This window comes from Arvicola amphibius, chromosome 6 (assembly GCF_903992535.2).
Source record: "Arvicola amphibius chromosome 6, mArvAmp1.2, whole genome shotgun sequence".
Taxonomy (NCBI): domain Eukaryota; kingdom Metazoa; phylum Chordata; class Mammalia; order Rodentia; family Cricetidae; genus Arvicola; species Arvicola amphibius.
This window is the reverse complement of record NC_052052.2, coordinates 139,329,877-139,352,221: the sequence shown is the minus strand read 5'-3', so window position 1 is coordinate 139,352,221 and position 22,345 is coordinate 139,329,877. Positions and strand designations below refer to the sequence as shown.

The window sequence follows — 22,345 nt, the reverse complement described above, 5'->3', positions numbered from 1 at the left end:
ACACTGACCTCTGTTGCTAATACTTAAATAGGTTAAGAGCTACTACTATTGTTTTTAATTTCTTGACATTTCAACATGCCCTTTTGGGCAAGCAAGTCTGAGGACCCACTCCCCAGCAGCAATCACAGGAAAACTATAATTTGCTCAAATGAAGAGAACTGCAGGACTTTAATAGCAGGTGCTTAGAGCCCTAGGGAAGAACGATGCCAAAAGGGGACTCTCAGCCTTTTCACAACTTATTTCTAGAACATATTCAGTCGGAAAAGTCAGCTCTGAGTATTTGTACTAAAACCACAATATTAGTTAACAAAGGTCTGCTCTGATATGATGTGTAGTACAATGGAACAGAAAGCACTACATCTCCTTTGAGTACATCACATATTTTGGACAAATGCAAGCCCAACATATTACAACATCTTGGGCCTGTCCTGCATGGTTGCAAGGATTGATCTAACTAGAGTCAGGAAAGAAAGAGAGAAAAGACAAACACAGACACACAGAAAAGTTGGTATTGGGTAGGCCAGTCTCTTTGATGGAGAAGCCACAGCACCCCAGAAGAATAGCATGTTTATTATATACAGCTGAACAGAGGCAGGGTTATTGCATACAGCTGAACAGGGAGGCAGGTTAGTCAATAACCAATAACTAGGGATTAAAAACTTATCAATCCGAGTAGAGTTGAGTTGTCTGGTAGTGACTTCATGGCTGTGGAAAACCACTCTCTGCCATTGGACAGACTTGCTTGATGGTTTACACAATTTAAAGCCAACGGCCTCTAAGAGATCCAGGATCCCTTCCGCCTTTCAGTTCTCTTTCCAAGTCACTGCAGTGCCAGGCGACTGGCCCGTTCCAGGGTAGGGATAGCCCCTGCCTCTAGAGATTCCTTGTCCGGGAGATGTCCCACACAGGGATACCCCAAACCTCCTACCGTTTTTGCCTCAGGCTGTCTTGGCGTCCCACCATAGTCTCTGGCATGAAACTTATCCAAACTGGGGCTATCTCTCACTGTACGCTGGTTTGTGCTACCCTAGCCAGGTTCATGAGTACTACATTCCTGTCCCCTTTCCTCTGGCTGTCTCTGTCTTTGCCCTTTCTCCCTGCTCACAGTTTCTGTGTGTGGCAATCTCCTTGGTTCTCTGCCTGCCTGTATTTTATGCTTCCGTCCAACTGCTCTCCCAGTTTCCCTGACTTGTTGCTTTCTTGGATGCTCACTCTAGTTTGCCTCTGCTTCCCTGATGTTTGGTCCAGCCACACTGGGATTCATGCCCAGCACGTGGCTGTCTACTCCCTCTCCCCCAACAGCTTAAACTGCAGTCGGCTGTGTCCTCCACATGGCTCCTGCCCCTCTGCCAACTGCCCTTGTTGGTCCCGGTTCCCGTGCTCTTTCCCCGTCCTGTGCTGTGATGTCATTGATTCATTCTCATGCCCTTCCCTCCCCAATCTCCTTATTCCCTGGTTCATCTGCTTGCCTCCTCATGTCTTACCTCCAAAATGGCCTTTTGCTCCTTTTCCCCATCATCAATAAACCTCTTGTTCCTCCTATGCTCTCTTATTGGCATACCTTTGGCAGGGCCCGCCAAAAGGTACACACTTTGACTTTACCCAATAAGCTTCCTTGGCATTTGGTTTGGCCATGCAATGAGTCTTTCTGTGACAAAATCTGTACCCTCTGCCTGTTCTGCCTGCTGGTCCACAGTACCATGCCTGCTCCACCTATACCAAGCCCACTCTCCTTGTTTGTTCCTGCCTACTCAGTTTCCTTCTGTGGTACCACCTTCCCTGGGCTCTGGTGCATGAGGCACTGCCACTCTGAACCCAGCACTGAGACCCAACCACCTGCTATGGCTAGGAACTGTCTTTACTCTGCTTTCCTATGCTGATTTATAGTGTTAATTCTTATTTTCAGATTTTTAAGTCAGTCAGCTGACAGTTTCCTAGGAAAAGTTTTGCTCGCCTTTCTGTTGGAACTGGCTATTCTGTGTGTATGTGTGAATAATGTGACCACAGTATGTTTGTTTAATGCCTGTGTATGTATGTGTACTTATTTTAAAATCTTAAAGGCTTATGACTCCAGACTGAAAATGCTCTGGAAAATACCACATGGTCTGCTAATACCTTACAACATGTGGACACGTGCCAGTCTAACTAAGGTCAGAGACAGAAGTCATATGACTTCACCACCATCTTTACTAAGGGTGACCATGTGGACAGCCACCATTTTGGTTAAGCTAAAGAGAGACTTTACTGCCATCTTTACTAAGGGTGTCCACATGCACTAGCCCTATCAAGGAAACATTAGGTCTCCAATATACCTTGCGTTAGGATATATTTCTGTATGATAATTCCTGTCCTATCCTAAAAACAAGGTTTATAAAAGATAAGGTTTAGCCGGGCAGTGGTGGCGCACGCCTTTAATCCCAGCACTCGGGAGGCAGAGGCAGGCGGATCTCTGTGAGTTCGAGGCCAGCCTGGTCTACAAGAGCTAGTTCCAGGACAGGCTCTAAAAAAGCTGCAGAGAAACCCTGTCTTGAAAAACCAAAAAAAGAAAAAAAAAGAAAAAAGAAAAAGATAAGGTTTAAAACAATGCTGGTTCACTGAAATATTAAAAGTTGCACCTCTACATTCATGTACAGGGATGAATCTTGCGGGCAGCCAGATTTTGTAACCTAAAAGTAAATCCCTCAATACTGATTTAAAACACTAAATTGTTTACAATGTTATAACTTGGTTCTACCTTCTACAAATTAGGATTATGCTCTAGGTCTCAGGGCCACCGCTGAAAACCAAAGACTCAAATATTCCTTCTACTCTTTTTGCTTTTACTAACACTGGTAAGCTGTAACTGACTGGGTAAACTCTATGTCCAGATTTAACTTATATGCTCTCAAAGTTAAGCCTAAACAATAGGCTTAACTTAGATATTCCTAACAGACAATGATACCCTGATCCTCAAGCACCTTTACAGACTTGAGAGAATGTCATTTAACAAAAAAGCTTCTTATGATAGAGGGGCATGCCAGCTCCTGGCAGCATCCTGTATCTCCTCCAAGAAGACGGATGGCTGCAGAAGAACTTCCAACTTTCACCTGGAGGCTTGCTTTAAATGTGGTAAAGCCAGCCACATAGTGAAAGAAAACTGCCTTTTACCTCATTCACTACCTAGACCCTGCCTGGACTGGACAACAGGACAGGGGGATCGATCATCCCATCCTGCCAAGACAATCTCTACTCCACAGAAAAGTCTGTCAGGCTTCCTGGGCTTAGCAGTTAAAGGCAAGTATTGCTTCTGAGACTTGGGTTTGCCAAAGGCCACAGAGAGACCTGGGATTGATGCCTAGGTAGCTGGAAAGCTGACACTTCTGGTCAAATTTATCCCTCTCAGATTTTGTGGTGTTGATGACTAGGGTACCAGTTTAACAGTGCTCCCCTGGACCCCCAAGGCTACAAGCACCCTGGTAACTCATTAGTTAAGTTTTCTGTTAAAAGTACAGACAGGTGTGCTTTATTCATATTTTCCAAAGCCCAAAATTAACAGGTTTCAGATAGAACTTTGGAAGTTCAGAGTTTTAAATTTCCTCTGGTTATCTTCTAAAATTGTTCGTGCCTTTTAGCCCAAAGCCATAGCCTTTTTATTATTCCAACAAGATGTAAATCTGTTCAATCATTTTACAGACACTTGCAGGTTCCTGGGAGAAGCTCTGCTACTGTATCAAGAAACCTAGCCTGATGAAAACAGTCTCCAGAGCCCATTTTGATCCTACCCATTTTTAAGCTCATTTTGCACATTCACTCCTCCTGCCTGGGTCAAGGCCAAACCACAGATGGCCCTCCAAATACACCAGTACCTGCACCAGCACCTGGCACCTCTCCACTGGTACTACCTCTCCAGGCTCAAGCAGGCACCTACTAGCAACTAGAACCTGGCTTTCCAACAATTCCCCCCAAAGGCATATCTGCTCTCCTGCTCATTCACCCTCGCTTCTTCTATACAACCAAGGCACTTCTCTATTCCATTCTTCCTGGCACTTATCACCATTCCCATGGCTAGCTCCATTCATAGGGCTGAAGATAACAATTTTTTTCTCCTAGAAACCTGCCTTCTCCACCTCCTCAAGAAACAAGTTCCTGAGGTCTCCAGAATGGCAGTTAACCAAATGCTTCTTCATTCACACCTCCCACAGAGTGTGATCCCACCAACTCTCAACTTCTCCTTCCCCCATTGCCCCATGCCTGAAGGAAGTAGCCAGACTTGAACCGGCACTTCTATACCCAAGGAGTCTGGAGTGTTTAGATGGAAGCCCTACCAGTGTCCATGTAGACCCAAAAAGGCCGGGATGTTGGGGATCCCTAGCTTGGGGCCTCATTCCATGCTCTGGTCTCACTCCTCCCATCCCAAACCCCTCAAAAAGTTTGCCAAGCAGCAGCACCCCCCCAAAAGCCTGCCAAGGCTCAGCTCCACCCCAAGATCATGCCTACAGGCTAACTAAAACATGGTAGCCATGTTTGCTACATGATTCCTTCCTCTCCTGCTCTGAGGGTCACCCAGGAGTCCTTTGCTCTGTTTATTAAACCTGGATTTATTAATTTGGTTTGACTGGCTTATAACATCAGCAGCGGTGGGTATGCAATAACTGGGGATCCAAAACTTATCTCAGCCTTCTTAGTCATTTGCCACAGCTAGGCTATCTGTAATCGTCATCTTAAACTAACTTCATCTGGATCACTGCAGTGTGTTTGCTTACTTTTTTGTGAGATCTGAGAGAATTGTAATTTGTTCCCGTTTCCAAACAAAACAAGAAATAGCCCTGCGCCCATCTGTAATACCCCTCAGCCCTGGCTACCAAATCACTAACCAGCTCCTATGCTTTTAACTTACTCCAAACATGGTATATGAGAAATCAATCTCGAGGCATCTAAAAAACACTGAGTAAAAACACCAAAGAAAGGTAGACACTGGCTGATCCTGCTTGTTAGAAACCAATGAAAGACTGGGTATTAGTTATCAGATGGATAAGATGGATAATGGCTAACAGTATTTTAGAGTCTTCACTGTTAAACAGAGTATAAAATACTTCTGAACATTTGTATTGAAAATAAAGTTTTTAAAAATTAGGCTTTATTTCATTTTTTAGTTCATCAAAGGAGATAAAATACTCTATTAAGCTAATGGCTGCTCCTGGAAATTACCTAAAACACAACTTCTTCTTGGAGGTAAGACCTAATCAATTACATCTCCATCAGATCCTCCCAGTTGTCATAACATGCATCACAGATGGAAACCACCACCATGGGCTACCATTACATAAGAAATGTTTACTTAAATATTCTAGTACTAGAATAAGGCCTATCATTAGAAACACACTGGGACTCGAAAGAGCTCAGCTGTTAAGAGGGCCTGCTATGCAAGCATGCAGACTTGTGTCATGTCCTCACAACACGCACGCAGCAGGCTGGGTATGTGGCATATGCCGTTAGCCCTAGGACACAGACAGGAGCATGGCCAGGTCTTACTGGCTTCCAGGCTAGCTGAGAAAATATAAGCTCGCCGTTCAGGAAGAAGGTCTGCCCTCAAAAAAACAGTGACAGAGGAGGGCACTTGGCGTCATCTTATGGCCCCCACGCATAAGCAGGCATTCATTCCCCTCAACAGACACGTATGTGGGTACATTCACACATGCACACACACATACACAAATAAACAGTAACTAACCTTTCTAATAAAAACTATGTATTCGACATACTTTATGCCTTAAGATGAAAAATCTGACACCTACAAATGACAACATTTAGGGGCTATTCATAATATTCAGCTTTATATAAATAGTCCCTGCAATATTTTAAAATAATCTAGTGTTCAAATAAGGTGATTGTAAGGTTTGGGTTTTTTGTTTGTTTGTTCTTTTTTGTTTTGTTTTGTTTTGTTAATCCAGGGAATCCAAACATACAGAAATGGCTCCCACTACATTGCAAACAGCAGAAACTTCTGATCTTGTAATGTCGGATTACACTATGGGATACAATGCATTTATAATTTGGTAAGATCCCCTAGATTCGGGCCAATAAGTGAATACAGCCTATGAGTCATATCTGCTCCATGCTGTCTCTGAACAATCTATGGCTAAAAATGACTGCACACTCAAAGAAGATTGTTTAAAATCCAAAGAGGAAAATTTCATAAAAAAATTTAAATGGACACCAGAATGCATGCTCAGACCATCCATGGGTGCTATTGTGCTACAACAGCAGGAGTAGCTGTGACAAAGATCAAACGGCTTACCAAGCCCCAAAAGTTTAGTGAAGTCACTACTTACAGAACATAAGGATTTGTTTTAGAGCAGTGGTTCTTAACTTGTGAGTCATAACCCCTGAAGTTGAACAAGTCCTTCACAGGGGTAGCTTAAGACCATTGGAAAACACAGATATTTGCATTACAATTAATAACAGTAGTAAAATTATAATTATGAAGTAACAACAAAATAACTTTATGGTTGGGAGTCACCACAACAAACAGTATTAAAGGGTCGAACCATTGGGAAGGCTGAGAACCACTGTCTTACAGAGTTTGGGTTGGTGCAGTTACCGGGGTCTTGTGCCTTGTACATAATATTCACACACTGGACATCGGGTTCTCTAATGTTTTCCAGGAGATTTTCATGTATAGCCAAGCATGAGAAACCACAGCTCTAAAACCTGATGTTCAAATCACACAACTGTATGTAATTGTAGAAACTGGTGTGACCAAAGGCAAAAACTGTTGAGAAATAAGAAGTGTTGGAGGCAAAACAGGTAGGGATTGGAATGCCACAGAATCTAAACAACATCACTTTACTATGAAAATGGAAGGTTTTGGACAACCAACTGAAAAATCTTTTAATTTTTAAATTTTGTACAATTTTATATGTGCATATAATGCATTATAACATCCATTCCCCCCTCTATCACCTCCCTCTTTACTGTTGACTCCCTTCTTCCCAACTACTCCCCTATTCTCATATTTATCTCTTCCTGTCTCCCTCCCCCTCCCTTTCTCTCTCTCAGTGTATGTGTTCATGTGTGTGTGCGCACACGTGCGGCACATGCCTGCGTGTAGCGTAGCCACAGCTCCTGTGTGTTCATGACTGTAATGGCCCTGCCATATCTGTATCTACTACAGATTTTAAATACAGAAGTTAATAACCAAATTCAGTTTTTAAAAACATCACTCTGGTAGACACAGGAAACTGAGACTGGAGCAAATGAGCAATTGTGAGATGACATTAGAAGTCCAGAGAAAGGCCAGACAGTGGTGGCGCACGCCTTTAATCCCAGCACTTGGGAGGCAGAGGCAGGTGGATCTCTGTGAGTACAAGGCCAGCCTGGTCGATAAGAGCTAGTTCCAGAATAGGTTCTGAAAGCTACAGAGGAACCCTGTCTCAAAAAACAAACAAACATTAAAAAACCCAAAAAGTTAAAAAGTTAAGGCCAGGACTTGGATACTGACTGGCCTTAAGGCTGAAAAGAACTTGAGAAATATTTGGAAGGACCACTGGTCCAGCCTAGATGAGGGAACAAGAGGGATATCATATCTGGCCTCCCAGATTTCTAGAAGGGACTAGTGGATAAATAAAAGCATATGGATTACACACATGGAAAAGCATGTTTGGTCTACTTATAACACTATCCAAAATGTGAGTGAGAGATGAGGAATAAAGAAAACTAAATGTAGGAAAAAGCCAAGTAGACAAAGTAGATCTACCTAACCCACACCTTTATATGGCTTTATTTTAGTTTATATATCGCATTTTCCCTTAAATGTAGCATCTATTTGGCCATACTTTTAAATCTATGTTCTCTCAAACAGTAACTATGAATCAGAATGTAGGATACAGAAAGCCAAAAGAACTATTACTCCCCTTAACAGATATATTGCAAACTCCAAACTTTTCCTTAGCTCATAAGGAAGGTCTTAGGCAACAAAGTCAGTCAAAAGACACCGCCATCCCCATAGATGGGCACCACCAAGGAGAGTAAGAAGAAGTCAGATCTGTGTGTTAACTGTCAGCTGAGTAAAGTAACAGAATGAGAAACAAGGGTGTTGTTCTCTCCTGGGTGTGCCCTAGAAAGCCTGGGTGGAAAGTAGGAGGCTAAAGAAGCCACCTGGTGATATAGATGGTGTAGACCAGATAGGTGATCACAGTCTGCCGCCCCTCAGCCACTGGGAGAGCAACAAATCTTATTATCCTCTAGAGATAAAAATACACTGCTGCTCCAGTATAAAGAACGGTAGAATGAAAAATGTCTACCCTCAGGGGAGAAGCAGAAGACTGTCCACAAACCAAGACTCCTACTCCAAGCAGGGGTCAGTTACTATGGAAGGCACCAGAAACACTTATCCAAGAACAAGCATAGACAAAAGCCAAGTTAGACCAGCATGGTTGGAAAGGCAGGCATGCTGGGAAGGCTCTACTCCCAATTCCCCAGTATACCAAGCATGACCAGAATCCCCACAATGAGCCTAGCACTGGGTCACAAACAACAGCTCAGCAGCGGGCAAGTGCATGATGGGTCCCCAATGGAGGCAAGCATCAGGATGACTGAAAGCTGGCAACGGAGCACTGGCCCGAGACCAGCCCTGCAGCATCAGGTCCCATGTCCAGCACAAGTCAACAGTGGCAACCTCCAAAGAACGTGAAGAATGTGGTATGGCAAAGGTAACCACAGCAACAGCCAAACTCAAACTCAGCTCAACCCTTAAGTAGCGTGGATCACTGCTGGTCTTTGCCAGTGAAGATTATGTATCTCATTCTATCTTGCATCCAATAATAAAAACTAAGATACACTCAAAAACTGGAAAACCCTCTTCTGAGAGATACAACAATCAACAGAACCTGACCCAGATGACAGTCTGCAAAGTCAACAGGCAGCAAGATTTAAGAGCTAGTTGGAAACTCTTAGAGTTAAAACTTCTACACAGAAGTTGAATAAAACATATTAGGTAGAAAAATATGCCATCAATGGGCTCATTAAGAGACTTGAGGCACCTAGACAAAGAATTTAGGTACTTAAAGATATACCAAAAGAAATTATTAAAACTAAGACAGAAGAAAAAATACAGCAGAAATAAATGAAAACACCCAAGAGTTACAGAGCTCCAACAAATAACTTATGTAATTGGGATCCTGATGGAGGAGAGTCATCTGTCTATGTGTTACTTTCATTGGTTAATAAAGAAACTGCCTTGGCCCTTTAATGGGACATAAAATTAGGTAGGCGGAGTAGACAGAACAGAATTCTGGGAGAAGGCAGACGCTTCAGGCAGTCGCCATAGGCAGTTGCCATGCCTCTCCTCTCCGTGATGGACGCAGGTTAAGATCTCTCCTGGTAAGCCACCCCTCGTGGTGCTACGCAGATTACTAAATATTGGTTAAAACAAGAAGTGAAAATTAGCCAATAAGAGGCTAAAACTAATGGGCCACTCAGTGTTTAAATGAATACAGTTTCCGTGTAATTATTTAGGGTGTAAAGCTAGCCGGGTGGTGGGATGCAGCCCCGCCGCTCCATCTACAGGATCCCAGAAGAGACAATAGGAAAAAGGGGTATTTGAAGAGATAGTGACCAAGATTCTCAGAATCCAAAGTCAGACAAACGGTATTCCCTCCACAGCAAAATTACTGAATCGGAAGCCAGTATCCTCCACAAGAAAACCAAAGGGAAGAAGGTGGAAAGCAGATACCTGTATCTAGCAAAAATGTCTTCAAAAAGCTAAGTCACAATGAAGATTTTTTTCTTTCTTCTGCTTATTTTTTTTTCTTTTTTCTTTTTTGTTTATTTTGGTTTTTTGGAAGGAAAAATTAGGAGATTCACCTGTCAGCACTCCCATGCTAAAACCATGAAAGGAATTTCTTTGGCCAATGGCACCATTGTGAAGGGCCACTGTCATGAAGGAGGAGTAACAGATTAAATAAGCACAGATACAAATCTTTCCATCTATCACTCAAGATGAACTCCTGTCTCCACCCTCTTGAACCATCCTTTAACATACAAGCCTACTTAGATCTCTAATAGCTCTCTGCTTTTGCTTCTTAGAAGATGAAAACCACTAATTTTTAAAGTCAGTTCTGGCACCTTCAACAACTGCTTAACACACTGCCTTTTAAAAGTTATGGCAATACTGTTTATTACCCACTTAGACTAAATTACCCTCTTGCTTGCTAATTATATAATTTCAAAATTGTAAATTACAATATGCAGCATTAAACAGTAAAAAGGAATCTTTAGAAAAACAGGATTTTTCATTTACAATAATCAGTTGCACTTGCTTTAAAATGCTAAAGTTATTTAAAGTAACTTAAAAACTGCTCTACATTAAAGCTACAGCAGTCTCTCATTCAGAAATGCAATGGAATAATTATTTAAAATTCAAATCTATATGAAGGTAGAATAGATAAACTATAGGAAACTTCAATGTTACTACTTATATGTCCTCAAGCTACTTACCTTGAGGGCACATAGGTGATGCTTTAAAAAAAAAGTAGTCATACTACCACATGATTTTTAAATCAGACAATGACCTAAAAGCAATCTTAAAAATGGGTAAGATTTTGCAGTCTCATCATATAGGGTTATTAATATTGAAAGTTAAAAATAAACTTTTTATAGGAATAGCATAACTTCTAATAAAACTCCACATATAACATGTTCCTCAAATTAAAACTAGGTATAAGACCACATGCATGAATGGCAGGTCAGGAAATAAAGCCACAACCAGAGGCCAGGTGGTAGTAGTGTGCACCTTTAGTTCCAGAACTCCAAAGGCAGAGGCAGGTGAACCTCTGTGAGTTCGAGGCCAGCCTGATCTACAATATAGAGTTCCAGGACAGCCAGAGAAACCTTGTCTCAAAAAATCAAACCAAAGCAAAATAGAAGAAACCAAAAATACAACCAGAGACACTTAGCAAGAAGTGCTCAGTTGAGACACTACAGTCCCAAAGAGGCAGTGGCATCACAGTGTGATGAAAACCACAGCAAGTTCAGAACTAGAAGGAAGCTGGAGATACTGAACTCAGGTTTCGGACCAAGGTACAAGGGAACAATTCAGTCCTAAAAGCTACAAAGTTGTCATAAGACAGCAAAGATTTTTCTTGGCTTTGAATCTCATCCTACAAATGAGCATATGGAAAAGTCTGAGGAAGGGCTGCTTGAAATGTTACAATTTAAAGATTAATGAGACCTTTATTTACAAATGAAAAATTGTTTCTGGACTCCTAATATTTTATCAACTTTCCTTAATTCTTTAAAATTTCTAAGTCAGTTTTTCCTTAATATCAATACGATACTATCAACATTACTGTTATCATCATCATCTTGTATTTTTTGTTGTTGTTATTGGACAGGGTCTCTCTACATAGCCCTGGCTGTCCTGGAATTCACTTAGGTAGATGAAGCTGGCCTTGAACTCACAAAGATCATCCTGCCTCTGATGAGATTAAAGGTGTGGTGTGCATGGCAAGATCAATATTAAAATTGACACCAATGTTATAGGTTAAAAAAAAAAAAGCAAGGTCTAGGAGATACATGCTTGTCTAATGTAAGACAGATTGCAAGGTGGAGAGATGGCTCAGTGGTTAAGAACACTTGTTGCTCTTATTGAGGACGCGGGTTCACTTCCTAACACCAACATGGTGGCTCACAACCATCTGTAACTCCAGTTCCTGGAGATCTGATGCTCTCTTCTGACTTCTCAACAGACACTGGGCACAATGACAAAAGTCAGATTCGTGACACAGATTCTTCTGACTCCACATGCAGACAAAAGTCTAGAAGGACCACAGTTAGCTTGGTGTCAGGAAGATTCCTAACAAACTTCAGTTACAGATTTACAGGCACTTTAAATATTTAATTCTATATCCTTTGGATTTAATGAAACTACGTGACTTAGAAATTTTAAATATATGTCAAGTGTGGTGACTTACATTTTTAATACCAACACTCGGGAGGCAGAGGTAGGCAGAGTTCTGTGAGTTTGAGGTCAGCCTGGTCTACAAACCCTAACACACACACACACACACACACACACACACACACACACACACAATACATTAACAGGGATCTTTATGGCTAATGATTATATAAACAAAGTATTTTAATATATTATGGTATTATCCTCAAATATTGACTGTTCATATGGAGAGTCTGTCTGCGGTCACCCTAGTCCACCACATTAACTTCCATCATGTTACAGAATAGTGAAGAGCTCATTCCAAAAACTCTCTGGTAAAATCTGGCTCTTCCTACTTCCCTATTAGGGGAAAGTTTCTTTCAGCTGAGTCTACTTAGTTCAAGGTTAAGTTCACTAAATGAAATTGATAGCCTCTCCCTGCCCCCCCCCCTTTTGTTTTCTTTTTCAAGACTGGGTTTCTCTTTGTAGCCCTGACTGTCCTGGAACTCGCTTTGTAGACCAGGCTGGTCTCGATCTCACAGAGATCCACCTGGCTCTGCCTCTACCTCCTGAGTGATGAGATTAAATGAGTGCACTACCAGGGCCTGGCTAAGGTTAAGGAGACCTCTTAAATGTGGTGCTGCCACCACTGTGCAGTCTACAATTAACTATTATTGGTTAAAGAGGTCATTAAAATACATAATTGCCCTATCACACCTTAAACACTCATACACAGTAAGCTAATAAGTTACATAGTCACTAACTACAGGGAAACACATGTGAAGTGCTCTGTATAGCTCTGGCACAAAAACTGGTGGATGAGTAGCCATGTTAAGATTTCTCTTCCCGTAACTATGCACAGTCAATGCTCACCTCTCAGGCAATGCTTGCCTGCCAAGCTTGACCACTTTTAATTCTGGCTCCCTTCCCTAGACCCAATTTCCCTTCCTTTCCAGTTTGGGGTTCCTAGAACAGTTACTAATGCACAACATCTCTGACCTGTCTTTATGATTAGCTCACTGTTTTGGTCACTAAAGAAAGCAAAGATAAATGAAATTATGTTATATAATTAATTATTAAATAGTCAAAAATCAGATATTCTTTAAATGAGCCCGCAGTACTCCAGAGAACAGGGGCTTATGTACAGTTCCAAAATAACGAAGTGGAAATGAACTGTGAGCCCAGGGAACAGTAAGTCTGACTTTTCAAAGCTTACAGTTTCCTGTCAAACACACAGGGCCTTCTAGAACGATGCATGCTACAAAACACAACCTGCCTGCACTACTGGGCTTACCACAAGAGTAAGAAAAACCAATCATGTGCTTCAAAAACAGTCACCTGTGGGATCCCACACGCATACACTACACAACACAGCATGTAGGATTAAAGCTGAGCTTACCAAACGAGTAACAGCAGTGGATTTCTGACCACTCTCGACACAGGCCTGCCTTAGTAAGGGGTGTAACCTGGCAGGAACACAGAGTCACAGCAAGGGAGCCCGGCCACCTGGGAACAACAGTGAAGGTGTCCACAGCACACACAGGAACTATTTCTTCCTGTCTGGCTGACATCAACTATGAAACTCTAAATGGAAACCAACACAGTATGTGTATGACTACTCTGAGAGGAAATGGGTATCGACAGAGAGACCCCAAATTACCAGGGGTTCAACTCACAGACTTTCAATTTTACAATGCTGTCAGACTATGTCCAGCCAACCACTCTGTTCTCCATTGTGTGTGTGATAAATGGATGTTGTGTTAGATGACTTCCAGCCAACCAGGGGATACTGTAGCTCATTTTAGGTAGGTTAGGCTAAGTGTTGGTTTTGGTAAGACAGATATATTAAACATACTTCCTATTAGTAGTTTTTTTTCATTACAGTAGGTTTATCAGATTATAACCACATCATAATTTGAGGAACCACTGTGCATACATATACATGTACATACAAAATGAACAGTATATATATATATATATACACACACACACACACATATGTATATATAGATATGCCTATAAGCTTTTATTTTTCACTATATATTGGACCCAAGACTCTCAACACTTACTACCAATAAGAGAAGAAGGGGTGCACTTGCCCCCCCCCCAATTTTTTGCTCTCAAAGAGGAAGTGGACAAGCCTAAGTGGATAGCATCTACTTTCCTCCCAGGGCTCAGTAAACCTTCCCCTACCCCACTATGTTTGGCCAGCAGTAAGGACTTGCCTTTTCTAAAGTAAAATTCTTCTCTAAATCCTTAGTAACCAAATTTGGATCAGAATACAAATTGGAAGTCAAATCAGTTAAGAAAAGCAAAATAAAGCAAAAAGATACAGCTAATTATCGGGAGAAAAACCATCAAGTTACAAAGCTGAAAAGGTAACAACAGTATAGAGTCCAACTTCAGATTGAGAAGTAGGAATTTAGAATACATTCACAGGAAAGGTACTTGTGAATGAAGAAAGGAAGGAAGCCATTCATCTCTACTAAGCTAAAAAAAAAAGTCTATAACCTATTCAGGGTTAAGCAAAGGAGGAATCCTAAATACTACATCCAGAGGAAAGTGGTAGACATACAGCGACTATGGACGGTGGTCACCTAGTGACAGACACAGGATTTGGGAACGGGTTGTTCTCAGAATCTTCATGTGAGTATCTCCAAAAGAGGGAAACATTAAACAGCTGACCAAACCTTAGAGGGTTCCTATGAATGGGAATATAATAAATATGGGTCACTAACTTTTACCTAACAACAGCTACTCAGAATATTAGAAAGCATTGTTTTTTCAATAATATCTAGCATTTTTCAGCATCTTCTATTAACAGAACAAATCAGTAAACCATCATTCAAAATCTCAGTTTCTATGGTTTCAGCTACCTGTATCACCAACCATCCAAACACACTAAATGGAAAATTCTAGGAACAAACAAGTCATACTTTTAATATTGCTGGCCATGCTGAACAGCACGGTGCCATCTCATGCGGTCCTGCTCTATCTTACTAAGAATCAGCTCTGTCATCTCCCTCATCATGCTGACTGCTAGCTACTAGATAGCCAGCCTCAGTCTTGCAATGCTTGTGTTCAAATAGCCCATTGTTTTACTTAATAGCACAGGAGTGCAACAGGAGTGACGCAGTAGTGACAGTGTGTAAATCTGTTCCAGCTTTATTGTGTCACTGTTAAGCATCTTACTGCACCTAACAGAGAGTAAACTGTATCATAAGCATACATGTTAAGGATTAGATAGTCTCTGTGGTGTCAGGCAATCTGGGGAGAGGGCAGGGGTGAAGTGGGCTGGAGGGTAGGGGTAGAGGAGGTGTCTTGGAATGTATGAGGCCCAGCCACTGGAGATACATTTCTATATTCTCTGGCTTCGACAAGTATGTGCCAGGCTAATCGTAAGTATCATTAGATTTACTTCTTCTCAGACCTGCCTGGGTTAAGCAGCTATGTGGGGCAGAAAGAACGGCACGGAACTGCAGAGTGGCTCCGACCCTGCCTCTGCCATTAAACATCTCTCAAGGCAGGCTGCTAAGAGAGACAGGGGGAGTTCAGAAACTCTAAAACTCTCGGGTTAGGATGTGTCTAGTTCTTCTCAGTTTACGTGTATTCCTGTCAAAGCAATGCATACATCAGACTGCTTTCCAAAGGTCAGACTCCTGCCTCTTAGACAAAATCCTAAGAGTAAAATCACATTGCTTGTCTGTACAAAAAACAGAAATGAGAGCTTACTTCCCTCTTATTTGGTATTTAACTACCCAAATTCCCAATACCCAGATTTCTGTAATTCCTTCAGTCATAATCCAAGATACCCTGGCTTTATACTATGCTTCTTATTATGCTTCACTTACAAGTTTGCTATGATGCCAAATACACCTTCTGAATAAACAGTACATATTACAACTGTATTAGCACCAAACAGAAGTTTACTCTCTGCTTCAATGTCTGTATCTGTAAAGAAACACAATCTCCCAAAAACTATTGAAAATATCAACTAAAGAACATGGAAGCTGGGGTACCAAGCACTAAATACAACTGCGCTCAATATGCATTTGCGCGTCTTCCAAGTGTGTGAGATGATTGTCTACAAAGACTGCCTAAGCACCTCATTACACTTTAATGACACATCTATTCCAAGAGACCTAGATGAAATGCAATGCAGCAGCATGTTTAAGCCCTGCATTAGGTACTATTTCACAGTCTAACTTCAATAATCACGGATTCAGCACTCACAGTGTGCCAGATTCTGGTGGCTATGACATGAGAATTCAGAAATGATCAAGACAATGGCCTTGCTTTCAAAGCACTCAAACCAGAAGAGACAAAAATTTAATGCAATTAAAAACAGAAGTAGGTACAAGGATCAGAAGTAGAAGGATGAAGCAAGAAATTCACACTGCTTGATGAAGCTAAAACAGAGCTACGGGAAATGCAAAGAGAAGGTGTTCTGTAGACAGGTTCGCACTGAAGCCCCATTTGCTCCCTGAAACTTAGGATAGTTTAATTAAGATTAGAAAGTATATACAGAGAGAGCAATCCATAGAAAACATCCAAAAAATGGTGGGCTTATTGCCTTGGGAGCCGTGATTGCTTGCTCATTTTGAACAGACTAGGCTGTATGTGGCACAGCAAACTGCATCTCTTGACTAAGCCTCAAGCAACATGCCGGACAGCTATGATCCCGCGTGTGCAGGACACACAGAACCACAAGCTGTCATTTTCTATAAGCAATGATTAGGCTCACACCAGAGATAACTGAAGCTCTCCAGGATTGCTACCTGCTATTACTAATCAAATGGGTGACTTGTGGAGCTGAAAAGTCATCATAATAATGAGAGCCTTAAATGTTTTAAAATATTGCTAAATCTTGCCAACAGACCCATACATTTACACGTACTCTTAAGACTCCCTGGTCCAACTTTCTGTAAAATACCTTGAGGAGCCAAGCTAGTTATTAATGTAGGCAATATATATTCTTACTAAATATATCATTATTCATCAATAATTCATACTTTGTAAATGAAACTGTGGATAAATACAAAATCATAAGTAAGATAAAGAAGTCTATCTTGAAATGATCTTTACGTGGATTTAACTTTTCAGAACTATATAAACATGCAACCAAGAAGACTCTGCTGGCTCCAGAGTTCCTCCAGTTGTGTAGTTTCTGCATAGAAGGAATTAAGTACCCTGAAAATTGTCCTGTGCTACATAATTCCATCACATTTTTCTCTGCAAACATGTGAGCCCTGTATCATGCCAAATTTTACCTATAAATATATGCATATGTATACTATGTGCTTTTAACTTGATATCACAGATTTGAAATATTAATGTTCACTTGGAGTTAAGACATTTTAAAGAACTGAGTTTTTTTGGGGGGGGGGAGGGGGGTTGTTGCCTCAGAAAAGCAGACACCCCAGACTCAAACTGTTAATCGCTTTCCTGTCAGCATTGCTCTTTAGAAGGTATTTAAAAAACAAAGAACTCCAGAGCATAAACATTAAGAAAACCAAAAGTTTCTTCCCAAAGCAAGACTACAGATTAGATGAAAATATTCTATGTACTAAAGCCTCACTCCAACAACCACAAACTGATGCTATAATGTAGCTAAATTCAATTCCCAAACACCTGATTATTGAAGGGAAGTACACTGAATTCCCAAATGGCGCAAAAGCAGCATCTTGAAGCCAGGAGACACAGACAGACAAAAGGACATTGGTGAAAAGACAGAGAAGCTGCTCTGACTGCTCTAGAACTGGGCCCAGCCCCTGACCCACTAGAATCTACTTAGTCATCTCCAAAACAGAAACGAATGGTACAAGCAAACAGATCACCATGAGCAGGGAATGGAACTGCTGCACTTGGTTTGAGATCTGTCAGCAAGAAAATAAGCTACACCAGGAAAGAAAGAACAAAAATGATCGAAACTGCAAGTAGCAGAGATAGAGACAGAGACTCTGTGTGTGTGTGTGTGTGTGTGTGTACGCGCGCGCGTGTGTGCATGCGGAGCGCGTGGGGGGGAGGTTAGTGACACAAACGTGAACTGTGATCCAGTCTGGACACTGAAGCGACTTGCGCGTGCTCCAGCGGCTGGCACGGGGCCGAGGATTCGGACGCCCAGAACACGCGTGGAGTGGGTCCCCACCGCTCCCTCCGCCCCGCACATTACCCGTGAGGTTCCTCAGCACCGTGCCATGGGCCCAGAGACTCAGGACCTGCTGCACCGACAGGTTTATCATCGAGTGGTCGGCGCCCTCCGCCCTCATCGTCCCCGCGAGGCGGCAGCGGGGCGCTCCGGGGGGCGCCGCTCGGCGGGTGTCGCAGGCAGCGTCCTCCCCGCCGGGGAGACATCGAGGAGCGCGGGAGGGCGAGGCCTGGGCCGCGGGAGGCACCGCCGCTCCCGCTCAGGGCCCGCGTCGCGCCGCGGGGGCCCTCCACGCCACGAGGCTCAGGTCACGCCGTGAGGCCCGCGCGGACCGGCAGCCGGCAGGGGCAGGCCGGAGGACGAGGCTCATCGCGGGGACGCGCGACGAGGCAGCGGCGCCGGGCCGCGGCACCTGCCGCCCGCCTGCCGCTCGGCCTTAGGGTCGCCGACACTCGAGGAGCCGCCCCCTCCGCCCGCGACCGCCCCGGGAGCGCGCGTGCGCGTGCCCGCCCCTCTGCCCCGCCTCTCCCCGGTGAGCGGCTGCGCACGCGCACTGTCCCTGCTCCGCGTGCACCGCCCCGCCGCAGCCTGGAGCTCGGGTGGCTGGCTGCTCCCGGCGTCTGCCCGCAGTGGGGCGGAGGGAGCGCCTCTGACGTCACTGGCGCCACCGCCGGGGCTGGCTGCTGATTGGGTGCTCCGAGGGATCAGCCTCCACTCCCCTCGTCCCCGGCCGGACTGCGCGTTCCCGAGACCCCGAGCCGGCGTGCTGGGCCAGCGTGAGAGCGCTGCGCGTGGAACCGGGAAGCTGTGAGGTTGTTTTTGTTGGGTTGGTTTTTGTTTTTTTTTTGTTTTGTTTTGTTTTGTTTTGGTTTTTGTTGTTGTTGTTGTTGTTTTGTTTTTTGAGACGGTGCTTCGCGACTCCAGATTCCTCCCTTTCCGTGAGGGCGTCTGCGAGCAACTTTTTGCAAAGGTGGAAATGCCAATGTTGGGTGTTTTTATTTGCGGGCTTTTCTGAGAGCGAGTCCAGTGACCTGGTTAAGTCTCTTCCTTTGCTAAATCCACTAAAACAGAAATAGATCCTCTTTATCATTTTAACTAGCCTTCCTGCGGGCAGTAAGAACTTGATCTCCTGTGGCTGCAGGATCTGAAATCACGTACTGACGCAAGCAAGGCCCGGCAGGTGTCGGAATCCTCCTGGCCAAGGTTGGCTCTAGTTCTTCCTTTCATCTACAACTGTCTTTACCACACAGGCCTCCCCGGTACTTAAACTAGATCAGCCCCCTCTCCCTGCCCTTCAAATCCAAGGTCATCCTCAGAAGCATCTTAAGTCCAATTATGCTGATGGCACTCTTCCTTGAAGTTTGAAACCTTTTAATTTGAAAAATAAAAATTTAAGTGTTTGCAAAACGTGCTCGTCATCCCATTCCCTTCATCCGACTCCATCTTTTATTCAAATGCTCTGCTGATAAAGTTTTAAAGAGGGAAATGAAAAATGCCATAGCTAAGGCGATCAGGTGTATTTGCTCAGACGCCGAAGAGCCAAGTGGCCTAAGTATTGTTCTTGGTGAGCAATTTTAAAATGACAATACTGTATATGCAGTTTTATATTTATGTATACTTTTCTTTTGATCCCACAAGATAGAAAAATGAAATTGGGGGATCATTAATAGGGATTGAATTAAAACCCACTGTAATTTAGAGTTTGTCAGCTGAATTAAATATGTTACTTCAGAGATTATAGGTTATCAGACATAAGTGAAGCTTTAACATTCTAATTGTATTTTATGTAGAGAGAAACTGATTTTGAGGAATTAAGTGATTTAAAGGGGCTTCTTTTCTAATTATATTCTTTTTATTTTCTTTGGAGCAGCCACTCACCAGTCCCTCCCTAGCATTAAAGTTCAGAATGGGAAGTCACCTAATGATGTTGCAAAGGGATTTGACATTATTAGGGAATATGAACATTTAGTGAAAGGCTTATAGCCAAGTCTTGGAGCATTCCATTCAACTCTCCTACGATAAGCTTTAGGCTATTGGAGTTTTTATAATTACACGGTATTATTTAAAATTTTGTAGCATGCATTAAAAATACATAATGAAAACATTCTGAACCTAGGGCAGTGCTTAGCATAAAATGCTCCAGAAATATTTGTTTAATGACTAATTGAGTGAACTTCATAGGAAACTTAACATTTTTCTTTTTCCATGCGTTTTCTTAAACTTATATCCAAGCATTTATTTTAGACAGTTGAGACATAATGAAATATAAAATACTTAAAGCAATTTCACAAAAAACTTGTATCAAGATAAATGATATTAAAATGCTGTATTTTTTAAATACAAAAATCCACAGTGAATAAAATACCAAAGTCTTTAAATAAAAACAGAGTCCAGTCTTGCGCTTTTGTTACCAGTCAGCTGGCTGGAACCCTTCTTATCGGCTGCACTCCGATAAGAATGGTGGGTAAGCAAGGAGCCCCTCTTCAAGAACTGTTCTCTGGCAGTTTGAGTGTCTCTAGGTATTTGTCAGGAGGGCTGCTCAGCTGCTGCCACGCCAAGTCCACCTGTCATAGCCTGGAGCTCTGCCTCTTTTGTAACTGTCAATTGCAGCTGCTCCCTTGGCTGCTTTTGCAGCTCAGCCCACCAGCCACTCAGTTCTGCTTCTTCTTCAGCCGTTGCAACCCCTAGTGTGATTCTGTCATTGCTCTCGTTCTGTTCTGTCTGGTTATTTTTATGTTTCTAGCCCTATCTACCCTACTCAAAATAGTTTTTGAGTTCATTAGTTTTATATTTATTTACTTATTTATCTATTTATTTATTTATTTTGTCAATTTGACACAGCCTAGAGTCATCTGGGAAGAGGGAACCTCAAATTAAGAAGGCACTTCCATCTAATTGCCTGGGGCATTTTCTTTATTAATGACTGGTATGGGGAGAGCCCAGCCCAGCCCGCTGTGATCAGTACCAACCCTGGGCAGGTGCTCCTGTGTTGGATAAAAGGGCAGGCTGAATGAGCTATGAGGAACAAGTCAGTAAGCAGTGCTCCTCCGCGGTCTCTCCTTCAGTTCTTGCCTCCAGGTTCCTGTGCTGCATTCATGCCCTGACTTCCCTCCAGGGAAGGACTGTAAGATGAAACAACCCTTTCTTTCCCAGATTCCTTTTGGGCATGGCGTTTATCACAGCAATAGGAAACAAATTAGGACAGCAAGGAAAGACTTCTTTAGAGAAGCCGTGGGCAGTAGCACTGGACACTGTCTCCTAGACAGCTTACAGAATGAACCAGAAAACCTGCTTAAGTAGCCAAAGGAGTGCTTGCAGCAAGCACAGAAATCACTTATGCTAAGGAAGGTTATGGTTGCACCGGGTACACAGTAGTCCTTTTTGTATCAGCAACAACTATCCTACCACTAGGCTATTTTGTGGAAACAGCTGCGGGATCAGCTGGAGTTCACCAGAGACTGTACAGAAAAAGAACAGGGCAACTTGTTTGCAGCCCCTTTCCTGAGGGCATGGATTGTCCCCGATGGCTGATGCTGGTCACCTGGCAGTCTTTTCACTCAAGGCCGGCAGGGCAACAACGGAGAGTTGACACCTGCCAAGTGGTCAAACTAACCCATCCCCAACATCTTCCTTAGTAGAAAATGAATGCTGGAAAGAGAGCCCACGATAAGAAATGAACACTAATAGTGTCCTTAGTGTGTTGGAAGAATACTTTAACAACTTCTGATACCTGCCTGTCACCTCATGGAGAGCTCGGTCTCCTCTCTGTCTCACACAAGAATCTTCCCTCCAGCAGCAGTTTATTGCTTAGGTACCCTCCGGAAGGCAATGCATTGCCTTTTAACTTTGTCATGAGCTCCTGTAGCTTTCTCGTGAGTCTCCCCTCTTCCCAGCTTCCTTCCAAGGAAATGCTTTCTGAAGGAAATACCTAGACAACATTTGTGGTTGCTTCTATGATTGTTTCTGGTAATGTCTGTCACCATAACTGATAAAACTGCTCAGGTGACAGTCTGTCGGTTGTCATTCACCCCAAACAATCTCAAAAGCACACATCTCTACCTCCTCACAGCTGGTCTTCTCTTTCCCCATCATCGCACAGTAGATTGTACATTCTGTCTGCTCAAGTGTCTGCGTTCTAGCCCCAATGTAACTGCATTAGCCAAAGTGAACATTTAATTACAACAGGCTATTAGCCTCTAAGCTTCAGTTTCATTATTCTGCGAATTTTAATATTTCATTATGTAGTTCATATGTTACCCACTGTAGAGAATGTATTTCAT

At 42.8% G+C, this 22,345-nt stretch overlaps 1 protein-coding gene across 1 annotated transcript in view; it reads right to left on the bottom strand.

Annotated features, from left to right (window-relative positions):
• The window catches only part of Tmem170b (transmembrane protein 170B), a 34,262-nt gene extending 15,909 nt beyond the window's left edge, over window positions 1-18,353 (bottom strand). The window contains exon 1 of the mRNA XM_038333717.1: window positions 18,090-18,353. Coding sequence (XP_038189645.1) covers window positions 18,090-18,186 — 97 coding nt within the window. The 5' untranslated portion in view covers window positions 18,187-18,353. The remainder of the gene's footprint in view (window positions 1-18,089) is intronic.
• Between the last annotated feature and the right edge of the window lie 3,992 nt (window positions 18,354-22,345).